At 36.9% G+C, this 19,563-nt stretch overlaps 5 protein-coding genes across 5 annotated transcripts; 2 read left to right on the top strand and 3 right to left on the bottom strand.

The window, feature by feature from the left end:
* Window positions 1–100: 100 nt before the first annotated feature.
* On the bottom strand, window positions 101–3,252 carry LOC110843117. The gene is made up of 5 exons (XM_022089082.2): window positions 2,818–3,252; window positions 2,421–2,727; window positions 1,878–2,349; window positions 1,084–1,781; window positions 101–824 (listed from the first exon to the last, which is right to left on the bottom strand). The coding sequence occupies exons 1-5, from the start codon at window positions 3,106–3,108 to the stop codon at window positions 289–291; spliced, it is 2,304 nt and encodes a 767-aa protein (XP_021944774.1). The 5' UTR covers window positions 3,109–3,252; the 3' UTR covers window positions 101–288.
* Window positions 3,253–9,456: 6,204 nt separating this feature from the next.
* Window positions 9,457–12,324, bottom strand: LOC118434144. The gene is made up of 9 exons (XM_035846953.1): window positions 11,490–12,324; window positions 11,305–11,403; window positions 11,079–11,239; window positions 10,910–11,000; window positions 10,684–10,852; window positions 10,436–10,614; window positions 10,199–10,358; window positions 10,011–10,141; window positions 9,457–9,921 (listed from the first exon to the last, which is right to left on the bottom strand). Exons 1-9 carry the CDS (start codon window positions 11,502–11,504, stop codon window positions 9,610–9,612), a joined length of 1,317 nt encoding a protein of 438 aa, XP_035702846.1. The 5' UTR covers window positions 11,505–12,324; the 3' UTR covers window positions 9,457–9,609.
* A 6-nt stretch (window positions 12,325–12,330) lies between these two features.
* On the bottom strand, window positions 12,331–14,716 carry LOC118434143. The gene is made up of 2 exons (XM_035846952.1): window positions 14,198–14,716; window positions 12,331–14,129 (listed from the first exon to the last, which is right to left on the bottom strand). The coding sequence occupies exons 1-2, from the start codon at window positions 14,262–14,264 to the stop codon at window positions 12,355–12,357; spliced, it is 1,842 nt and encodes a 613-aa protein (XP_035702845.1). The 5' UTR covers window positions 14,265–14,716; the 3' UTR covers window positions 12,331–12,354.
* Window positions 14,717–15,594: 878 nt separating this feature from the next.
* On the top strand, window positions 15,595–16,483 carry LOC110863599 (protein D2). The gene is made up of 3 exons (XM_022112947.2): window positions 15,595–15,945; window positions 16,011–16,142; window positions 16,206–16,483. The coding sequence occupies exons 1-3, from the start codon at window positions 15,714–15,716 to the stop codon at window positions 16,421–16,423; spliced, it is 582 nt and encodes a 193-aa protein (XP_021968639.1). The 5' UTR covers window positions 15,595–15,713; the 3' UTR covers window positions 16,424–16,483.
* Window positions 16,484–16,750: 267 nt separating this feature from the next.
* On the top strand, window positions 16,751–17,861 carry LOC110863407 (protein D3). Its single transcript, XM_022112706.2, has 4 exons — window positions 16,751–16,856; window positions 16,962–17,208; window positions 17,351–17,482; window positions 17,551–17,861. The coding sequence occupies exons 1-4, from the start codon at window positions 16,779–16,781 to the stop codon at window positions 17,769–17,771; spliced, it is 678 nt and encodes a 225-aa protein (XP_021968398.2). The 5' UTR covers window positions 16,751–16,778; the 3' UTR covers window positions 17,772–17,861.
* The last annotated feature ends 1,702 nt before the right edge of the window (window positions 17,862–19,563 follow it).

Raw genomic sequence — 19,563 nt, 5'->3', positions numbered from 1 at the left:
TAACTGCAGCATGCAATACACACTAGACATTACATGATAATAGTAATAGATATGTAAACAACTAGTGCTAAATAAACTAAGATTTGTTAATCAACCATTTCAATTTAAATAGTAATTACATTTTATTGATCATCCATTAATTAGTTAATGGATCAAATTAAGATAGCATCGTTGAAAACCATAACACAAAAATTAACCATACAAAGAGTAGAAATAGCCGAAAATGTAAAATGTTATTAATATTCAAATACTAACAAAAACTTTAACTTTGCATCCCTAATTAATTAGTTAGTCAGTATCGGTGAAGTATTCAATCCCAAATTTTTTCAACTCCTCCGGAATCGTGGGATGGTCACCTTCACGAACATATTCCAAAGAGCCGGCATAAAGACGGCAATGTTTCCTTAGTTCTTCTGCCCATCTTTCCAACACTGCCTTTTCCTTGCCCATATTCATACAACAAACCAAAATGCTTGCGAGAAGGGCAGGATGCTTATGGCTGGTTGCGATGTTTTCCAGGACGGCGTAAATCTTCTCCATGATGGGCAAACACACGGAATAGTGACCTAGGTCTACCAACACAACGGCGACAAGGGCGTGAATTCGAGAATTCGCCAAAGCCAAATTCAGGTCGGGCGTTCCTGTATGAAGGCTTTCGAGTTCGGCGATTGCTGCCAAGTCTTCAGCAACCATTTGGGAATGGCATGGGTAGAAAATCGGGATGCTGCAAGCTACCAGATCCTGGAGGATTTCTTCTCTCCTCGCAATCACATCAGGGTTTTCAGATCGTTCCAGTTCGCATAGGCGACATTTGCAGATAAAACCTGGATAAAATGAAAGCTTTTTACATGTACTTATAAATGCAACATTTAGTAGAAATATGTTTTCAATATTTTCGAAAAACGATAAAATAATTGCGAAATATTAATGAAAAAACATACAAAGATTTGAAGGGAAATGTAAAGGTTTTTTGTGTCGAGTTTTTTGTATTCGAATTTTTCACAAATTTCTCAACTTAAATTTCATTTAGTTAGATAATGACAAAATCAATATATTTTTGAAAAATAGGCCGCCTGAACTTACCAGTACTTTCCATGGTATTTCTTCCCCCCGACGGCTTCAACGGGTTAACAAAACTCATAAGAATTTCTTCTCCTTTTTTCACCTTTTTGAAAGTCGTAACCATCATGATAAGACTGACATCATGATGATGATACATAACGTTGGCGTCAATACAGCTGTGATTTATTTTCGACGAGGGGATGTAAACACCACAAGAAATGAAAGTATCGTCATCCTTGTATCCACGGGTGTTAAAGTGGCAAATATTTCGGATTCGAGCAATGTCCACCTTTTTTACGGGGTCTTCCTTATCCGTCAAAAATTTGAGGTCAGGTCCAGCCCACAGTTTGTAAAGGTCTCGGCCAAGATCGGGATCCAGACGGATCTTGTTTGCCATAAGGCCGACGAGATGTTCATGGGTGGACGTGTTCAATAAAAATGTCTTCTTCTCCTCTGGCCGAACATACAGCCCGGCGAAGGGTTTGCTAACCAGGAGAATCGTTCCAGGTTCGAGATCTTGTGTGGCAAAGGCTCCTTGGCACTCGCCAATCTCGCTCTTCGCGTTCCCGAATTCAATTGCTCCCACAAATTCGTAGATGCGGTCAAGCATCCCGGCCGGTAAATCTAACTTAGGTTGATTATATTTCGTTCGCCGTGGGTTACGGAGAGCAATGACAACGTCTCTTCTGGGCGGTTTTCCCAGTTCAGCAACAATTGATCTACATAATAATAAATTCAGTTAAGCTACATTTAAATTCTTAATTCTCATTCAAAAAATATTTAAGTTTGTTATTCTTTATATTTTGAAATCACACCTCAATCTGAGAATATCTTTATTCTCTTCTCCTCCGAGCTGCTTGATCTTTTCATCCAGGAATTCGCCACCTTCGGAATACCGTCCAAGTCCAATGAGAGCTTTGGCGTGACGATAGATCGACTTAACGTGAGCGGTGTTGCTCCCAAGTACTTTTCCAGTGTAGACTAGAGCTGGATTAAAACACTCCAGTTTGATCAAAGCGGCCGCCTTGTTGGACAAGATGTCAATTAAAAGTGCTGACGAGGCTGGAGTTATCATCTCCACTTCTTCCATCACAGGCAAGTATTCTAGAGCAACATCGTAAAATCGGATCGCGTCCGTTGCCCTGTTCTCGACGAAAGCCTTGTTTCCCACCAGCTTCAATTTGGTAGCAATCTCAAGGTCACTTTGGTCAGGAGGAAATTCCCAAAGGAGTGGAGAAGCGAACAGGGCTCGAGATTCCTGGGGCAGATCTGACTTCCAGTGGACACCTGGACCAAAAATTTATTATTAACGTAACTACACGAATATAATTAAGTGATGAATGATGTGTAAATATTACTTGGAAAGAGTTTTTCCATTTTCTTCGGACTGAGCAACTCGACATCGGCCGGATTCTCAACAATCAGCCCAAAGATGGGCGTTAGGCTTGTAGGCTTTTTAAACACGGGGTTCTTCACAATCAACATCGTCCCCAAGGGGAGGACCGCTTCGAAATCCGATTTCCCCATTTTAGCTTCAACCGAGTAATTGAACAGGGAAAGTCGCATGGCTTTCTTTCCTTCGACATCTTCCACAGCGGCGTCCACTCCGTTCATCTTGCTCGACGGGGTTATCGTTCGACAAAGTAGAAACTTCCCCTTCAACACCTTAAGTAAAATCAAAATAAGATAAAAATTAAATTTTAAAATATGACTTTGCACAACTTTTGACCTGTCATCACGAAATCTGTCGCTCACCTGTCCCACATTCTTCACGAGTTTGTCGATACTGACAGAATTTTCCATCTTCAATTCCACCTCCATATTTTCGTCATAGGTGGAGTGGTCAGTTGGATATGATAAGACCATAAAGTCAGTTTTGCCCAATTGTTCAAGGACTATTTTCATGTCAATGCGATCCCGATGAATGCGATTCATGACGGAAATGACGTTCTTTCTTGACGTTGAGTAGTGGATAGCTTCGTCGTCGGTGAATTCGAAAATTCTCTGGGCGATGCCCTTCGCTGATTGAGTTTTTTTAGGACTCATGTTCTCACGAGAATTCTACTAGTCGTGGTCTTATTTTTGCAGTGGGGGCGTGTACTCAAGGGGGAAATATTTATCAACTTTGAAATATTTCCTGAATTTTTGCATTTGTTGTTTATTCGCCAGATTGAGTTTAAAATTCCCTCACTCTTTAATTCTTTGTGCCCCTGATGAAATTGGAAATTTTACTTTGTTCCGAAATTGTATTTTAATCTTTAATTGCATCGAATTAAATACATAACGATTTATGCATAATTACTATTCAACCGTGGGTTAGGATATATATATTTATGCACATGAATATTACTCCAATTCCTCTCTTGCTAAATGCAAATAATATTTGCATGTGCATATTATCTATATTATAACCTGGAAATGTTTGTCTGCAACGGAAGTGAAATTAATTTTCCGTGACGGAAGTAAAAATGGAGAAAGTTTCACTTCCCTCGCCAACAGGCATTTGTAGCTAATTATATAAATAGATATAATAAAAAAATAATTCGTTGGAATTATGAAAAATCCGACTCAATTTTCACGAAAATCAAATACGCTCTCGCCCGGCGGCAGACGGGCTTATACGCTAGTGTTACATATGCACATACAAACGTATGAAAACCCGTGTTCAAACCTATTTAAATATGTCACAAATTAAAACCCTGCCCATATGAAATTTTTTATAAATTTAATTTAGGATTTTTTATTAACCTTTTGAAAACATGTCATAATTTGTGTGCAGATTATGTTCAATTATCCTTTCCTCCCGATCCTGCCAGTTGCTGTAAACGCGATGAAAGAAATGATAAATGGGACGATGACCCCATAATAGAACACGGATGGATGTGTTATCCCCCAACCTCTGGTCATAATGCTGCGTAACAGACGGTTCGGGTTGGTTAGAGGGAGAGCATAGCAAAACGGTCGGTGCCACCATGGCACCGTTTCAATCGGCCAGAGCGTATCTGAAAAGCAAATAAAATTTAGTCAGAAAATGCATCTGCAAGTTGGATTAATGCAACGTAAGACTGGGTTGGGGCAACGTGAGATTGGACTGGGGCACGGTGAAAATTGCATGGGGTAATATGAGACGGTCCTATGTTAATATTGCAACGCTTATTTGAGTATGTAAACTAATTATCTACCTTATATTCCTTCACCCGGAGGAGAAGGAGTAAGAGAGATGAAGGAGAGGAAGCCTTCATCTCCTTAACCCTTCATTCCACTCACTTCTCATTTGGGCCTCCCTCACTCAGCTTCACTCACTCGATCAAACTTTTCAACTCCCTCACTCAGCTTCAATCTCCTTCACTCCCTCATCGTGAATGAAGCTTCAATTTACGAAAATTGAGTGAAGCTGCACACAGGTATGAGCAAAATTGGATTTTTGGTGGTAGTTGAAGCACCTGAAAATAGGGTTTTTTTCATGTTTTTTACACCTTTGAGTGGGTGTGGCGGGCGCAAATAGGGCCATGGCATCAAACCACTTCAGGGTTTTAGTAGACTCATAGGGTACTCCAACATATGCAAAGGGCATCAAAATCTGAAGATGACATGTAGAGGGTCTCTCCTCCTGAGATGCATATCAAGTTCATGTGGAAAATCAGACGAATTATAGAACCCAGGGGATCACTAATTAAACGGCTATAGTTACGTATGCATGTGCAGGGATTAAGGCATTTAGGTCACCACTCGCTCGACGCAGTCCGCCCGGACTCCATCCCATCCAAGATGTTCGCATCATACCTGAAAATTATTAAATTCCATTTTGAATGTTGCAAATTTCTAGAATGTGCACCCTTCGAATTCGACATGAATTCAGGGCGGATGATTTTGACTAAAAATCTGCGTCACATTCGCATGTTTAGACTTCAAAGCGTGCTCTCCGTTGTTTACGTGGGAGCCATGTTGGCCAATATTTGCTTTGGTTGGTTAACGTTGACCGAACGGTTGCAGGGATTCGTCTTTTTTTCCTTGTATTTCTTTTGCTCCATCCAAAAGTGGAATTGGAACCTGGATATTGCAGGGATTCAGGTGATCAACTCGTTCCTGGACTATGAGGATGAACTATTGGCTGGTAAGGCGATTGACCAGTTTTTCAAAAAAAGTAGACTAATTTTGGAAATTTAAAACTATTAGATAACGCCCCGCCACCACTCTCCCTTGGCGCCAAAATGATGCGGATTTTCATACCTGCCGGGGAAATCTCTCTATCTGCCGTTGCTCTGCTACAATTCCTGCTACTGCGATATGCCCCTTGTACGCCTCCATTCATCATGTCGATGCAACCAAATTGTACGAATAGGGCGGGATTTAGTGCGGTACAGCTGGGCGTACATCTGTTCGAAGGGTGGATGTTCTGGCATATGATGATGGCTGCTGGATGCTGGTTCGTCCACGTTTTCTTCACGGGAATACTCTCGCTATTAAGTTACTTCAAGATTCTTAACAGGTAATTATTCTGGTCCGTAGCACACATGTTAAAAAAATATTTATTCATTCAAAGTTCATTCATTCAAAGCTTTGAAGAAAAAATTCATTCCTTATTCAACATTTATTCATTATTCACCATTCCCTCATTATTCATTTTATTCAAAATTCACAGTATAAGATGAATTTCTCGACTTTCCCTATGCATTAAGCATTGAGTTAAAAATGAATGATGAAAAAAATATTCATTCATTATTCATTCACACGAATTGAATAGATATTCACTCAATATTCATTTATTCAAAAATCAGAATAAAATATGTCAGAGGTATGTTTTCCATGACCTAAATAGAGCTTTCTAGAATGGCATAAAATTAGACAAAGCATTTTTTATCCTAAAAACTATTATCAACAAAATATTCATTCAATATTCATTCAAATTTTAAATATTGAATGAATAAATATATTAATTCATCATTAAATGAATGAATGTGAATATGTATGGTCTGTAGAGACGGTCAAACTTGATAATCGCGCAGTACGTCACGATAAATCATTACTCAGACATCGCGATGCCCGGATTTCTGGCCTTTCCCCTCATCGCCGTCAACTGTCTGACGACCAATGTAGTCGTTTTCACCTTGGCAGCATTCGTCAACTCGGCGTCGGAAAAGGTGATGGAATCCTTGGGGAAGAAGGCGGGTGGACTATCGGGGAAGAAATTGTTGATAAAACGACAAATTCGGGGCTGTTCCGTCCTCAAGGTGAAATTCGGATCGAACTTTATCGATCGCGGGACTCCGCTGGTGATGCAGACGTTCTGCATCAATCAGACGGTATCGCTCACATTGATCAAACAGGGAAAAAAGGTTCATTAGGAGTTGGTGGACATAAATCAATATGTAAATATGTATGTACATAGATCGGTTTGGAGCAGATTGTTATTAACTTAATTGGCACAACTATGCAAATATGATGCCCACAAATGTTTAAGATTCTGAAGATGCTGCATCGTAGATTTTTAATCTCAGTCTACCCGTCACCCGTATTCATTCTTTAATTGCAAATTTCTAAAATTGTATCAATTTCATGCGTTTTTAGATAAGTTCGATGTTTTAATGTAAAGTAAATTTTTGTCTTTACAGAATCTCGAGTTTTAACAAATAGCTTATTTATTTTCCAGAGAAAAATGTAGGAGTGTGTGACCTGAATCGTCAGTCCTCTAAAACTGTGGGTGCCGAAATATGCTCACAAAATGTGGGAGAGTAAAGTGGAAAAATGAACCGACTGAAAAAACTCATTTAAACTCGGAGTACATTTTTATTTTAATGTAGGAAAAAGGTGTAGGTGTACACGTGCAGAGATTGCATGCAAAAATGAATTTAGAAGTCAATGACTATTCTAGAACCGAACTAAAATTTTAACTCTAATGGTCAATGAGGAGAGTAAACTCAAAATTAATATAATTATCTGATGTCTAAGTTACATCTTGTAAACTGAAACATCCTAAAGTGGACTACTCCGTCCTATGTCTTCTAATGTTGCGACCAACTTTTGGTAGCTAGCTCGTTTCAATTAAATGTTCATTGTGTACAAGGACACTTCGACCCAGTGTCGTTGATCAGACGACCCTGGGCTGGAATGTCACAAGAGGATAAAAAATACCTTAATTATCTCGTCAAAAAGAGAGCTGAAACTGTTTGTCTCATACAAAATTCTTGGACTACAAGTGGAGTCAGCGTTTCAACAAAATTGTTCCCAAACTCTAATCTCAATTACATTAATGTTTAAAAACATGAATTGTATTTTTGTAGATAAATAATTATGCTAATTTTAAATACAAGAATTCCATAAATGCGGAAATGTGAAATGTCCTGGAGACACATTACAGTTGGTTTATTTTTAGATGTACAGTTACATAAGAGTAACTGTTGTACTTATGTAACAACGTATGTATGTATGTATGTACATGTCAGGTCAAGACGATGTAGCGAATTCCATAAGTTCTATTTTTAGAATGAACTGTAAGGAATTGTGCGCGAGTACCTGAAAGTTCTATGTTTAGAGCTTTCAGGAATGCGCTTTCAGTTTTGGCGTTCACATTGAACGTACACCCGCTTCCATCCCGTCCGACCGTTTGGCATAAATACGGCCGCCGTCTCGGCAGCATTAACATCTAGTAACATGGCAGAGCCTTACAACCTCTGCACAAGACTGTATAGCGATTCTCAATCTGCCTCAATTGAGAATGTGAACTTGTAAATATTGTCTCAACTAACTGTATTAAATTGTCCCAAGTAGTAATTAAGTAACTGGTAGTATCAATTGACAAATATGTATTTGCAACTCAAAAATAGTGAATAAATGTTATTGTCGTTATAACGTTTAAACTTAACCAAACCGTTGTTCTGAGCAAGTTAATTCACATACAAACCAGCACACTTAAAAATCATTTATCAGAAATCCATCGCAATATTTAGCACACTAAATCACACATTTCACTAGTTACTCAACAATTAAAGATTTTTGCGTCCTCCTCTCCAACCTCGTTTTGCATCTTCCCTTACAAATTGAGATCCAGTTTATGCTCAAATTATTAAGTAGAGTCAGCTACTTATTGTGATCGTTTTGTCCGTCCGTCCGTCTGTCCGTCTGTAAGCAGGATATCTCCAGAACGAGTCAACATAATCAAACCCCGTTTTCGCCATTGTGCTTCTAATTTTTAGTTCTCGGTCGAGTTCGAAAATGAGGTCAATCGGACCACATTCCACAGACCAAGGGGGTGTGGTCTAAATTAAATTTAACTTTAATTTTCATATGGGGTGTCATTTTAAAGGAAATTTCACCACGAATCCAACGGCGTCAAAATTTTTGACCTTTTGACCGTGACGACGAGGTCACAGGTCAAAAGATACGTAATTGTCATATGGGGTGTCATTTTTAAGGAAATTTGACCGCGATTTTGGAGACGCTGATATTTTTGACCTCATCACCTTGCGGACGAGGTCAAGGGTCAACATAATATATAATTGTCATATGGGGTGTCACTTTAAAGGAAATTTGACAACGATTTTGAGGACGTTAATATTTTTGACCTCATGACCTTGAGGACGAGGTCAAGGGTCACAAATAAATAATTGTCGGATACGGTGACACTTTAAAGGAAATTTCGATCGGTCTGACGCTACTTTTTTATATTTGTTTGTAAGGGTTTATTTATTTGAGCAGGTACCGAATACAAAAACACTGAGAAGACCAGCAAAAGACAATAAAGGCATAGGAACGGGAATGCTTCAATGTTTTCCGAATGAAATAATTGCATCGTAGTGTAACAGTAAAATTTGCAAGCCTGACACTACAAGCGCCGCAACATGGGGACAGAAAAACAATGTCCCTATTACATATCTGCTGTCCATGTTATATAAACCCCTCCCTCCACTATCCTACATGCTAATGTCCACAGAGATCCCACGGCTTCCGCGGCCAATGTTATATCTATACAGCTAAGCAAGAGAATATTGGAAATTGTTCTTGAATTTAGTTAGAAGGCTAACACCGTCCTGATAAATAGAGTTTGAATAACCGTGTACACTCTAAATAAAGTTGTGGAAATTCTGCTCTAAAGGTGACCAAATTATACCACAATATTGTGTGAAATTTGGGACTGCTACGTTGTTATACAAATTTTACCCAACTCAGTTGGCCAATCACTTTACTCATTAATTGTGTAAAATTAACTAAGTATATTGTTAAATTTTGACCAATGCCAGCTGACAAACTTCATGCAATTAGAGAGTAAAATTCACACAACTCGAAACTAATTTTTCCTTCATTCATAGGTAAATTTTACTTTTATTTTTACTAGAATTTACTCCTTAGTTGATGATTATTTACTCCTTGGTTAATTAAATTGCACTTGAAAGTAGATTAAATATTACACCTTTATTTAAACCATTAGCATAATTTACAATATTCATTACATTTTTCACACATAAGAATTAATATTTATGTATATGTAATTAATTAAGCGTACGAAAAATACTGATAATTATAAACGCATGAAAGCATAAGATAAATTATCTAAAATATTATTTGAGAGCTAAGTGATAAAACGCAAGATGGAGGAGCTGTAATTTCGTTGATTTTGAATACTGAGTGGTCGAAAAAACTCCAAACGCCGTAGCATTCTTCAGGAAATTGCAATTGTAATACATGGAATATTTTGAAGCATGTATCCACCGCCTTGACGAGAGTTTCCGCAGCTATGAGTCGTCGTTCTACCATGATGTATGCTTGCTGAATGGTCAACGTTTTCAAATTTCCGACGCACAAAACAAATGGCTGCTTCCTGGTCAATTCCGATAATCGAAATGCTTCCAAGTCTTCAGTTGCCTGAAAAAAGCATTCAAAAATATTATGAATGAATTGAAAAATAATTATAATTATAATGCAATTAATTTTAAATGTTTCTTGAGCCTTACATTTACAAACTGGAGGAAAAAATAGGAAGACTGTCCTCCTGTAATTCTACGCCTTTTCTTTCCACTTCGAGTATATGCAGAATTCGACAATAAATACGGTAGCAAAATAAGTGAGCCGTTGTTGACTTGGTCTACGAAATTAAATATTATTATACGATTATTTAATTTAAATATTTTACACTCATTACCAGTTGTCCAATTATTGATATGCTGTTCAACTCCAAGCTCGTTTGTAACGTCTAATTTTGTATTTTTAGCGGCTTGCCAAATTTGTTGACCTATTTGAGTCCAGTTTCGAAGCATCAGCTCATTTTTCTCTGGGTGGCGAAAGGAGAAATCTTGATCAATCTAAAATGCGACAGATCTTGTACTTAATAATAAAATTATAGATGCTAAAACTTTTACATTTAATTAATTAATTATACCATTCCAACAGTTTCTAGTAGACGAGGCCACTGCGAAAGGGTTACCGAAATATCCTTTGTATTCCGAATCTCTGCCGTCCTCATAGGGTAGGTTTGCGCCATATATTCTAAAACCTGACTCTGGGGACTAGATGAGTAAGCCAGCCAAGATTTTTTCCCTTCGTCGTCTTCTGACGGAGCTAAACAAATTGTCAAAAATTCCATCCCATTTGAATTTTGAAGAAACTGTCGATAAAATGCAAAATTACCGTATGATTCAGAGCTACTGCTGACGACATTTATTGACAATCCAACGCTGTACTTCTTCCGTAAATGCCTTAACCTTTCTTCAATTAGTCCTGATGCTGGAATTCTTTTTCGGACACTTGATCCTGTCGAATTTGATATGATGACTGTCGACGGACTATAAAATAAATTCTGAAAAAAAATCTTATTAATTTGATGAGAAATGAGTTAATTTCAATGTTTACTAACCATAATATCCTTTTGTTGCTGATTTGATAAATTTTGAAATAACTGAGATGCCACACATTCTGCGAGGTTTTGTTTCTCGTGCTTGGATGGACTATTTACATTCAAACATGATTTCATTAACTTTACCACCATACTTACTTATATGGACAATATAGTCGAGATTACTTACTAATAGCTGTACTGCTTGACAAGATAATTAACAATGCGGCGTTTAATTACGGTCTTAATGCGGTAATTGATGACATTAGTTTCTCCAATTTCTTCTAACAATTGCTTGCCTTTTGTTGTACCTTTCTCCTCGTCAGACTTTAAAATAATCGACTTGATATCCTAAAATCACAAAAAAATATTATGAAAAAAACGCTAACAGAAATTAATAAAAAAATGTTTCATACAAATAATGGTTGCAAAATAACAACTGCTTCCGCTTGATCCACTGTCAAATCTCCAACACTCTCAGAATTTTGAGAATTGACGCTAATATTGTTGTCAATCTGTAATAAAAAAGATGGTTTAACAGCCAATTACATAGCTGTGAATTAAAACAAAATTTGAATGCAATAAAATTTATGGTTCTTACAACTATTATTTTCATTGTTTCCTCCACTTGTGCTCGCTCTGCTCGCTGTTCAGTCTCTGAGCTAGATTTCCCTAACTATATATACATATGTACAAAAAATTCTTTTAAACTAATTCAATTGGGCAACAAATTAAACCATCACCATGCGGGTCATCCAGGTTGTTGACAACCAATAATGGATATTCTAACTCTAGGGTTTTAGGGTCAATTAAAATCGGTTTCCCAAAATCAGATATTTTAAACAAAAATGAATTAAAAAAATATTCTTCACATTTTACCAGCTTTCCAACAACATGAGCCTTCTCGTCATAAATTAAGCACAAACAAATTTGCCAAAATTGCAACTCGGAAGCAGAGTCATTCAAAATGAAATAATTTCCAGATTTAACTTTTGTGCCATTAATTGTGAGCGAGTCAACAATAAGTACATCGTCGTTTGGATTGATGGAGAGTTTAGAAAATCGAACACAACCTTCAAATCGTTAAACATTGTCCTTGACCCGGACTTGTAATTTATTCCACTGCCTACTTCTTCACATAGTGAAAATGCAATGTTAAGTGATATGCGCCTTGCAATAGTCTTGGAAATATTTTTGAAATTGTACGAGTTTTTGCCAATAGTTTTTGCCAATCGATGCTTTGCTTCAAACCGCATGCACCAATATTGTTTAAGAGGTCCCAAGTGCTCTACAGCGTTGGCGTAGTGTAACAAGTGATGGAATTTTGGGGTCAAGTTACTATGAGCCAAGTTAATGAATGTTTCATGATGCTCAGAAATTAAATAATTTAGCAACTTGATCCCTGGCCTACTTATTTGTGGTGCCATTAAGATTCTAATAATCCTACGTAACCGTAAAACTAAAATCTAATGCTTATCGTCGTTAGACAATTTATCACCAAATATGGCGGGGAAAATTAAGAAAAAGTGGCTCATTTCCGATGCAGAAAAGCAGGTTTTTTTGTCTCCTTCAACAAAACCGATGTCAATTTCTGGTAATTTGGAAATGGAATGAGAATAACTTTTAATGGACGATGATATCCTGTGGTTAATTTCTGTAAGAGAGAAAAAGCCGTTTTGGCACACATGCTTTAAAAACAGTTTTAATTCCGTTATACAAATGCCCTCCAGTACATCATGCATAATATCTGGAGCAAAGTTGGATGTAATGTGAAAACCTTTAATATCATTTAAAATAGTCCCTTCCCTAATACCTGTCAAGCTAACATTATTAATTTGTAAATCATTTTCATAGTCTTCTAGGCTTCGTCTTTGTGCGATTACTTCCTCAATGGCAGTGAAAGTCTGCTGCTTACCCATCTTACAAAATCTACATCTAAAATTTGCGTTAAAACTTTCTGTGAACCCAAATAGTGTATGCAAACCAAGATTATCGCCACAAAATTGAAGTACTTGTACATGTGTAAATGGAGTCTTTGATAAAAACCTTAATCTGGTGGAATTTATGTGTAAGGAGTTTAATTCAATTACAATTGGTTTGAGAATTAAATTCATTCCATACTCCTTTAAATATTTAGACTTTACAATTAAAAGTGGAAAAATGTTATGTAACTGAACTTTTAAATGTGGAAGAAAATTGGAAATAGTAAAATAAAACATTGCAAGTTTATGAATTTTGGCTTTGGATCCTAACGGGTTACATATTTCTACATCATCATAATAAATTTGCAAACACAAAGGATTATTTTCGAAACTTCGAAATAATTTTCCTGACATAAAATTTTCAAAAATTTCTGTATTTGAATTTTGCCCTTGATAATTTGTGTTATCAAATTTTTTAGAAAGAATAAGGGGGAGCGTTTCGGACAATGGAAATTGGTAGGAATTGTCAAACTTTTCCATCATCAAACCAGAACTTCTATTGTATTTAAAGTGTGACCCTAACCTTATTTCTTTCGGGTCAACTAAAAGCGACCCTTCTCTTAAAAGTTTTTCAATTTGATACTGAGAAGAATTATTACTTGGAAATGGGTCTTTCAATGTATTTAATTTTGTCACAACTAGTTCTGGGCTTGTGATTTTGATAGACAACTGTTTTGCAATTTCAATAATACTATTAACTAAAGAGTTAGCAGCGCAAAGAATGTTATTGCACTTTGATAAAGAAATTCCTCCTGACATTTGTAATGACTTAACAAAAATAAGTTTATAGTCGGCATTTACTTCCTGAATTTGCTGGGGTGAAAATATTTCCTGATTTATGTTTGACATTGTATTTACATCATCAATATTTTCTGTGTGCGTATAATTTGAGAAAAATGATCTAATCACTGGACAAACCTGTCTTTCAACATGTTTCTTAAGATTAAAAGAGCAAGTAAAAACCATTGAACATAATGGACAATTTAATCTAACCCTCCCATTGTTTCCAGTAATCTCGTGTACATCTCTAACATGAATCCAATAATCTTTAAAAGAGGCAAAATAACTTCCGCAAATACTACAAGAAAAACGTTGTAAATTTAATTTGCTTGACCTCAACTGACTAACCTCTCTAACAGCTGCAATTAACTTTAGTCGGTGACCAACCGATGGTACAATTTCAGCTAAGAGACGCTCCTCCATGGACCCAGCGGCACAATCCGTCAAAGTCTTCAAGACGTTGTCGTCGACGTCATTATCTATTGAGAATTTGCAAAATTTTTATTATGTAAAACCTTGGTATAATAATTATTTGTGATGTCCTTACCCTTAAACTTCTCAAGATAATGCGTGAGAGCACAATTATGCAGAGCACTTTCTAATAGTTCTGTCATGTTTGATTAGTTTTATAATTAATTATAAAATTTTAAGTGGTGAATAAATTATAATCTCTTCAACTCGGTCGTTATTTTCAAGTCTTCCACCTCGCGGTGGCGTTTGGTGGTGGCATACTGAGCAAACTTTTTTTAACCACTTGTTGTCCAATATTACCCCAAACTGTTGGTTAAATTTTACCCAACAATTGTGTAAACGGAAATTTACACAACTTTTGCTTAAAAATTGGCCAACTTATTAGTAATCTTTACCCAATAATCACCAAAAATAATTTTAGCCAACACGAAGACAAATTTAGACCAACATAAGTGCAAACTAAAATTACACAATCCCGTTGTGTAAATTTTGACTCCGTTACAACTATTTATTGGCCAAATTTCTTGCAAAAATTACCAATTTTCTTTTGCACAACTGGTTGTGCACAACTTTATTTAGAGTGTAGATTCCGGTCAAACTGAATCTATTTATCTACTAAATAGATAGTTAGGCCAATATCAACCAACGAGTAGAAGATGTCAGTATGCATATCAGATTATGCTACATATAAGCTTATTTGGTGAACGAGTCCAAAATCCATAAGGTCGAAATATTTACAGATAGGTAAATTTGCTCGTAAATATGTATGTATTTATACGGTGGAAATTGCTGTGGAGTGAAGTGGAAATATTTAACCTAACGAAATGATAAGGAGTTTTGCCAATAGCTTTTAAACATGTTTTTGATAACATACTCATTAAATTGCTTGGGTAACAACGAATGTTTATTTAGTCATGACTTACATTTGTAGTTCTGACATATTTTCCAGGGAATACATAAAATAATATTCGTGGTTCATTATTTTAATACATGATTATGAAATAACCTCTGAATACAGTTCTGTATAGTGGAGATCATGGTATGGTAATGGTAAATAATTAAAAACATGACCCAATTATTGGGCCAATAATATGTATGTTGATGTTAGAAAATAGATACTTAGGTATGTATCCATGAAATAAGTGTTCATCCGATTATTTTGCATTGAAAGGTAATTTTAGAAGCTATGTGTAAAACTGAATCTTTGACCTAAAATTGTACGTAGCATAAAAATCCAAAATATTGAATATAAATATTTATTCAAATCTTAATTTACTAAATATATCTTCCCAACAATTTTGCGATTAATGACCCCCTCAAACCTTTACTTCTTCCAGCATAATATCCCCATTAAGCTCTCCTGTAACAATTAATTACCCCCAATCCTGCCTTAATTTCAGCATAATTTAGCAATAAAGTCATGTAATTCAAACAAGTTTCGGAATTTCATTACCATTTACATACATACCATTTGCTCCTCAGCCTCAAATTAACCACCTAATCTAGCAAAATTTCCAGCGCCCTGGACATCTTCCAGTCCTCAGCCAACTTTCATACCTAATCCGCAGTGAAAAATATCCATAAAAAGCAAAATGCGTCTCGCCTTCGTCACCGCCCTTTTAATCTGCCCCATCGCCTCTCAGCTTTTTAAAGGTTCCGCCGTAATAAACTTTTCGGCGGGAAATGATGCCAAACTTGAGGTAAAATTTGGCGACATTTCCATCGGCAATGGAACCCGTTTGACGACCAAACAGGTCGAACGTGCCCCCACGACGGTCAAATGGAACGCGGATCCGAACAAGTTCTACATCGTGGCAATGATTGGTATACATAAATCATGTAAAATTCCCGGGATAAATTTCTGAAAATACATGTTTAAAATTTTCCAGATCCCGATGCACCCACAAAAGTGGTGCCCGTCTTTGGCGAAATTTTGCACTGGATGGTCGTCAACGTTAAGGGAGGTGACATGTCGACCGGGAAAGAATTGGCGTCATACCTTCCACCAAATCCACCACTTGGTTAGTTAGTATTCGGAAATTATGAAATTTTGAAAAAATACATATGAATATTAATGTTTTTAGGTAGTGGTGCTCATCGTTTCGGCTTCGTCGTGTATGAACAACCCTACTTGCAAGGATTACGGGGAAGACTTACATTTGCGGAAAAGTTTGGACAAACGATCCGATCCCGGTATCGATTCTCGATGCAGAATTTTGCAAACTTGTATAATCTTGGGGATCCCGTGGCACAAAATTATTTCACCGCGGGATGGCTGGATGCTCCCGTTTTTGGGGCATAAATTTCTAAAATGCAGTTCAAATTGTAATGGTCATAATAAAGAATGGATACTTATCTTCAATTTGCATGCCATTTTAATTTATCATGAAATTTCTGGTTAACATTTTCATAAATTATTAACGGCATTGTCCAAATATTCCAACAATTCGGGGTTATCGCTTGGGTGACAACTCTTAATTTCCTTAATAATCATAATAAAACAATTGAAATCTGGCGAATAATGAAATCAGAATATTGAATACCTGTTGTACCGTGTGGTCAATTGGTTCGTATTTAAGTCATACAAGTAATTAATTAGTAATGAATGAATAATGCAGCAAAATACCTGAATTACATAATTTCGTCAATTAATATGTATGTACCAGTTGCCATTGTCTCTCACAGTATCGTGTCAACGTTCCCAGTCGTCTCAGCACATCAGTGGTTGCCACACGGTAAGAAAATAATTCAGCAAATTAGTTCGCAGTTTAGGCCTCGTTTTGATATCCATTAAAACCAAATTTGAATTTCGTTTGATACTCATTTACTTACATATTCAGTCCGACATGATGGCCCTCCTATTGCCCACCGTCTTCCTTCTCGTCGCCCACACCGCGTCTTCCCAAGTCTTCAATGGGTCCAAAGCAATCAACTGGTCGGCCGGAGATGCGACCTCGCTCGAGGTCAAGTATGGCCATGTCGCCATCGACAATGGGACTCGGATGACGACCAATCAGGTCTCCGAACCACCCACGACCGTCAAGTGGAACGCTGACCCGAATAAATTCTATGTTCTTGCCATGATTGGTAAGTATTCATTTTTTTTGGTAACAAAATTTGGTAAAAGATTTGAATTTCGCGGTGATTCTTGTGGTTACCAAGAAGTTTTGTTACCAATTTCTTTTGCGTGACCAAACTCGTTTACTTCATAAGGATATAATTTTTTAAGATCCCGACGCTCCCGCCTATTTTGTCCCGCTCTTTGGCGAAACCGTACACTGGATGGTGGTCAACATTCAGGGCGACGATATCTCGACGGGAGAACAATTAGCGTCTTATCTTCCCCCAAGTCCTCCGATAGGTTGGTCAAAGATAGACAAAATTCGGTACACATTTTTAGCGCGGTTTTGAAAATTTGTTTTCTGCCAGGCGGTGGTGCCCACCGATTCGTCTTTGTCGTGTATGAACAACCCGAGTTGAAAGGTGTCCGGATAGGATTCACTTTTACGGAAAAGTTTGACGCCACGGTGCGATCCCGGTACAGATTTTCCATGCGGACGTTCGCCAACACGTACAACCTTGGGGAACCCATTGCGCAAAACTATTTTACCGCGGGATGGCTCGACACTCCTCTGCTGATTGGGGTGTAGTGTGAATTTTGTGAAAAAGGGGAAACTTTTTGGAAAATTGTTAAATTTGGAATGATGTTTGGCTGCTATTAAAAGAATTTTGAAATATAACGCTCGACAACGTTTAAGCATGCTAAATTCGAAACCGCACCCACACATACATACTTATAGTTTATTTAGAATTACTTAATACACGATCAGCCAAATGTTTCGGACATGCCCAGGAAGTTTGTTTGTGTGAAAATTTTGTATATAAGTATTATTCGAAAGATGTCAATAAGTGAAATAATAATATAACTAATACATATATGGTGGGATATAGCCTACACGTGTAGGCTACCCCTTCATAACACAGTTTTGATCCGTGATTCTCCAGAATTTAACACAACAATAGATTGGGACTTAACACTGCATGATATCGAACAAAATCCAAAAACTTTGGCGACTCACTTATAAATTCGAAGCCAACCATAATCATCTTTAAAACGCCTGAAATTTGCCTTCTTCTCGTTCACATCATTTCGTTTCGTTCTTCAATTACGGTTTAAGTAAATAAAAAAATTGCATAATACATAATGTATGTACTTATGTAAGTGTGCAAATATCTTACTAATTGAGACGCTCGTCTAGACAACAAGGTTTGAGTAGACGCTATAAACTTGTATCAATTATTTCAGTCGCTTTAATAAATTAGATTTAAATTCAAATAGTGACTTTCACTCCTACATATTTCCAAGGGTCAATAATTCAACGGTTAAATCCAATGGGTATATGTGACTGAAAGCAGTCACGTATAAATGTGTGTAGAATTGGTCAAAGTAATTATTTTTCGGTTGGATAGATCACGAGATATAAAACACCTTACCAAGCCCACCAGAAACTTTATTTCATGATAGGGAAAGTTTATTCTGATTTATTTAAAGCTATGAAAGTTACATAAACCTTTAAGCGACGACAATCCCCAATATGATGAAAAATTTTATTAATATTCAACTGGCACCTTGTCGCGTATTTTATTTACTTACATACAATATGTACATAAACGTTAATTATTTCTCGTAATAACCAATTAAAAAACCGATTGCATAACTCATTACAAATTCTCCCGTATACGTGGGTGTTTTATTATTGATTTTCAAAAGGTATGTTCCGCACTGTTTCTGACCAAAATTTTGATGAAATAACAAACTTGGAATACATTTAGGAAGTCGTGATTTTTTTCAGCTCAATCGGTTAAAAGGAACACTCGCAATAAATCATCCAAATTTACCTCGAAAATATGCAAAAATTTACGACTTGATTCCATTATCATCCCAAAATCGTTTCCCCTTCATGCTTTTATTCAACGTTTGAAACGGATAATAATCACTAAGGGTCTAGGCTGGACTGTACGGGGGGTGGTTTATGACGGTGAAGCGTTTTTCGTCTGCAGCAGCCCTCGAAACCAGCGAGGTATTTGTTGGCGCGTTGTCGTCTAAAAAAAGGCCAACTCTTTATTTTGACCTCACGTTTCTCTTCAACCGCAGCACGCAGCTCCGTCAGGGTTCCTGCATAGGCTGCCCCATTTATCGTAGTATTTCCAGCAAGAAATTATGTAAGAAGGGGACCTTTTGTATCATTGTAAATAGTCATAATCAATTTTTTGGCAGATTTTTACGCTTTTGCTTTCATGGGCGGTGGCAACCCCCCGTGCTCCCATTGCATGAAGTATTGTTTAGTCTGCAGGTCATAATAGTAAACCCAAGTATCATATGCAACTACTAAAATATGAAGCAGGTTCCAGTTTTCATTTAATAGGTTAAAATTGGCATTG

This window comes from Folsomia candida, unplaced genomic scaffold (genome assembly GCF_002217175.1).
Source record: "Folsomia candida strain VU population unplaced genomic scaffold, ASM221717v1 Fcan01_Sc001, whole genome shotgun sequence".
NCBI lineage: Eukaryota > Metazoa > Arthropoda > Collembola > Entomobryomorpha > Isotomidae > Folsomia > Folsomia candida.
Note: the sequence above shows the minus strand (reverse complement) of the source record. Positions and strands in the feature narration are given on the sequence as shown.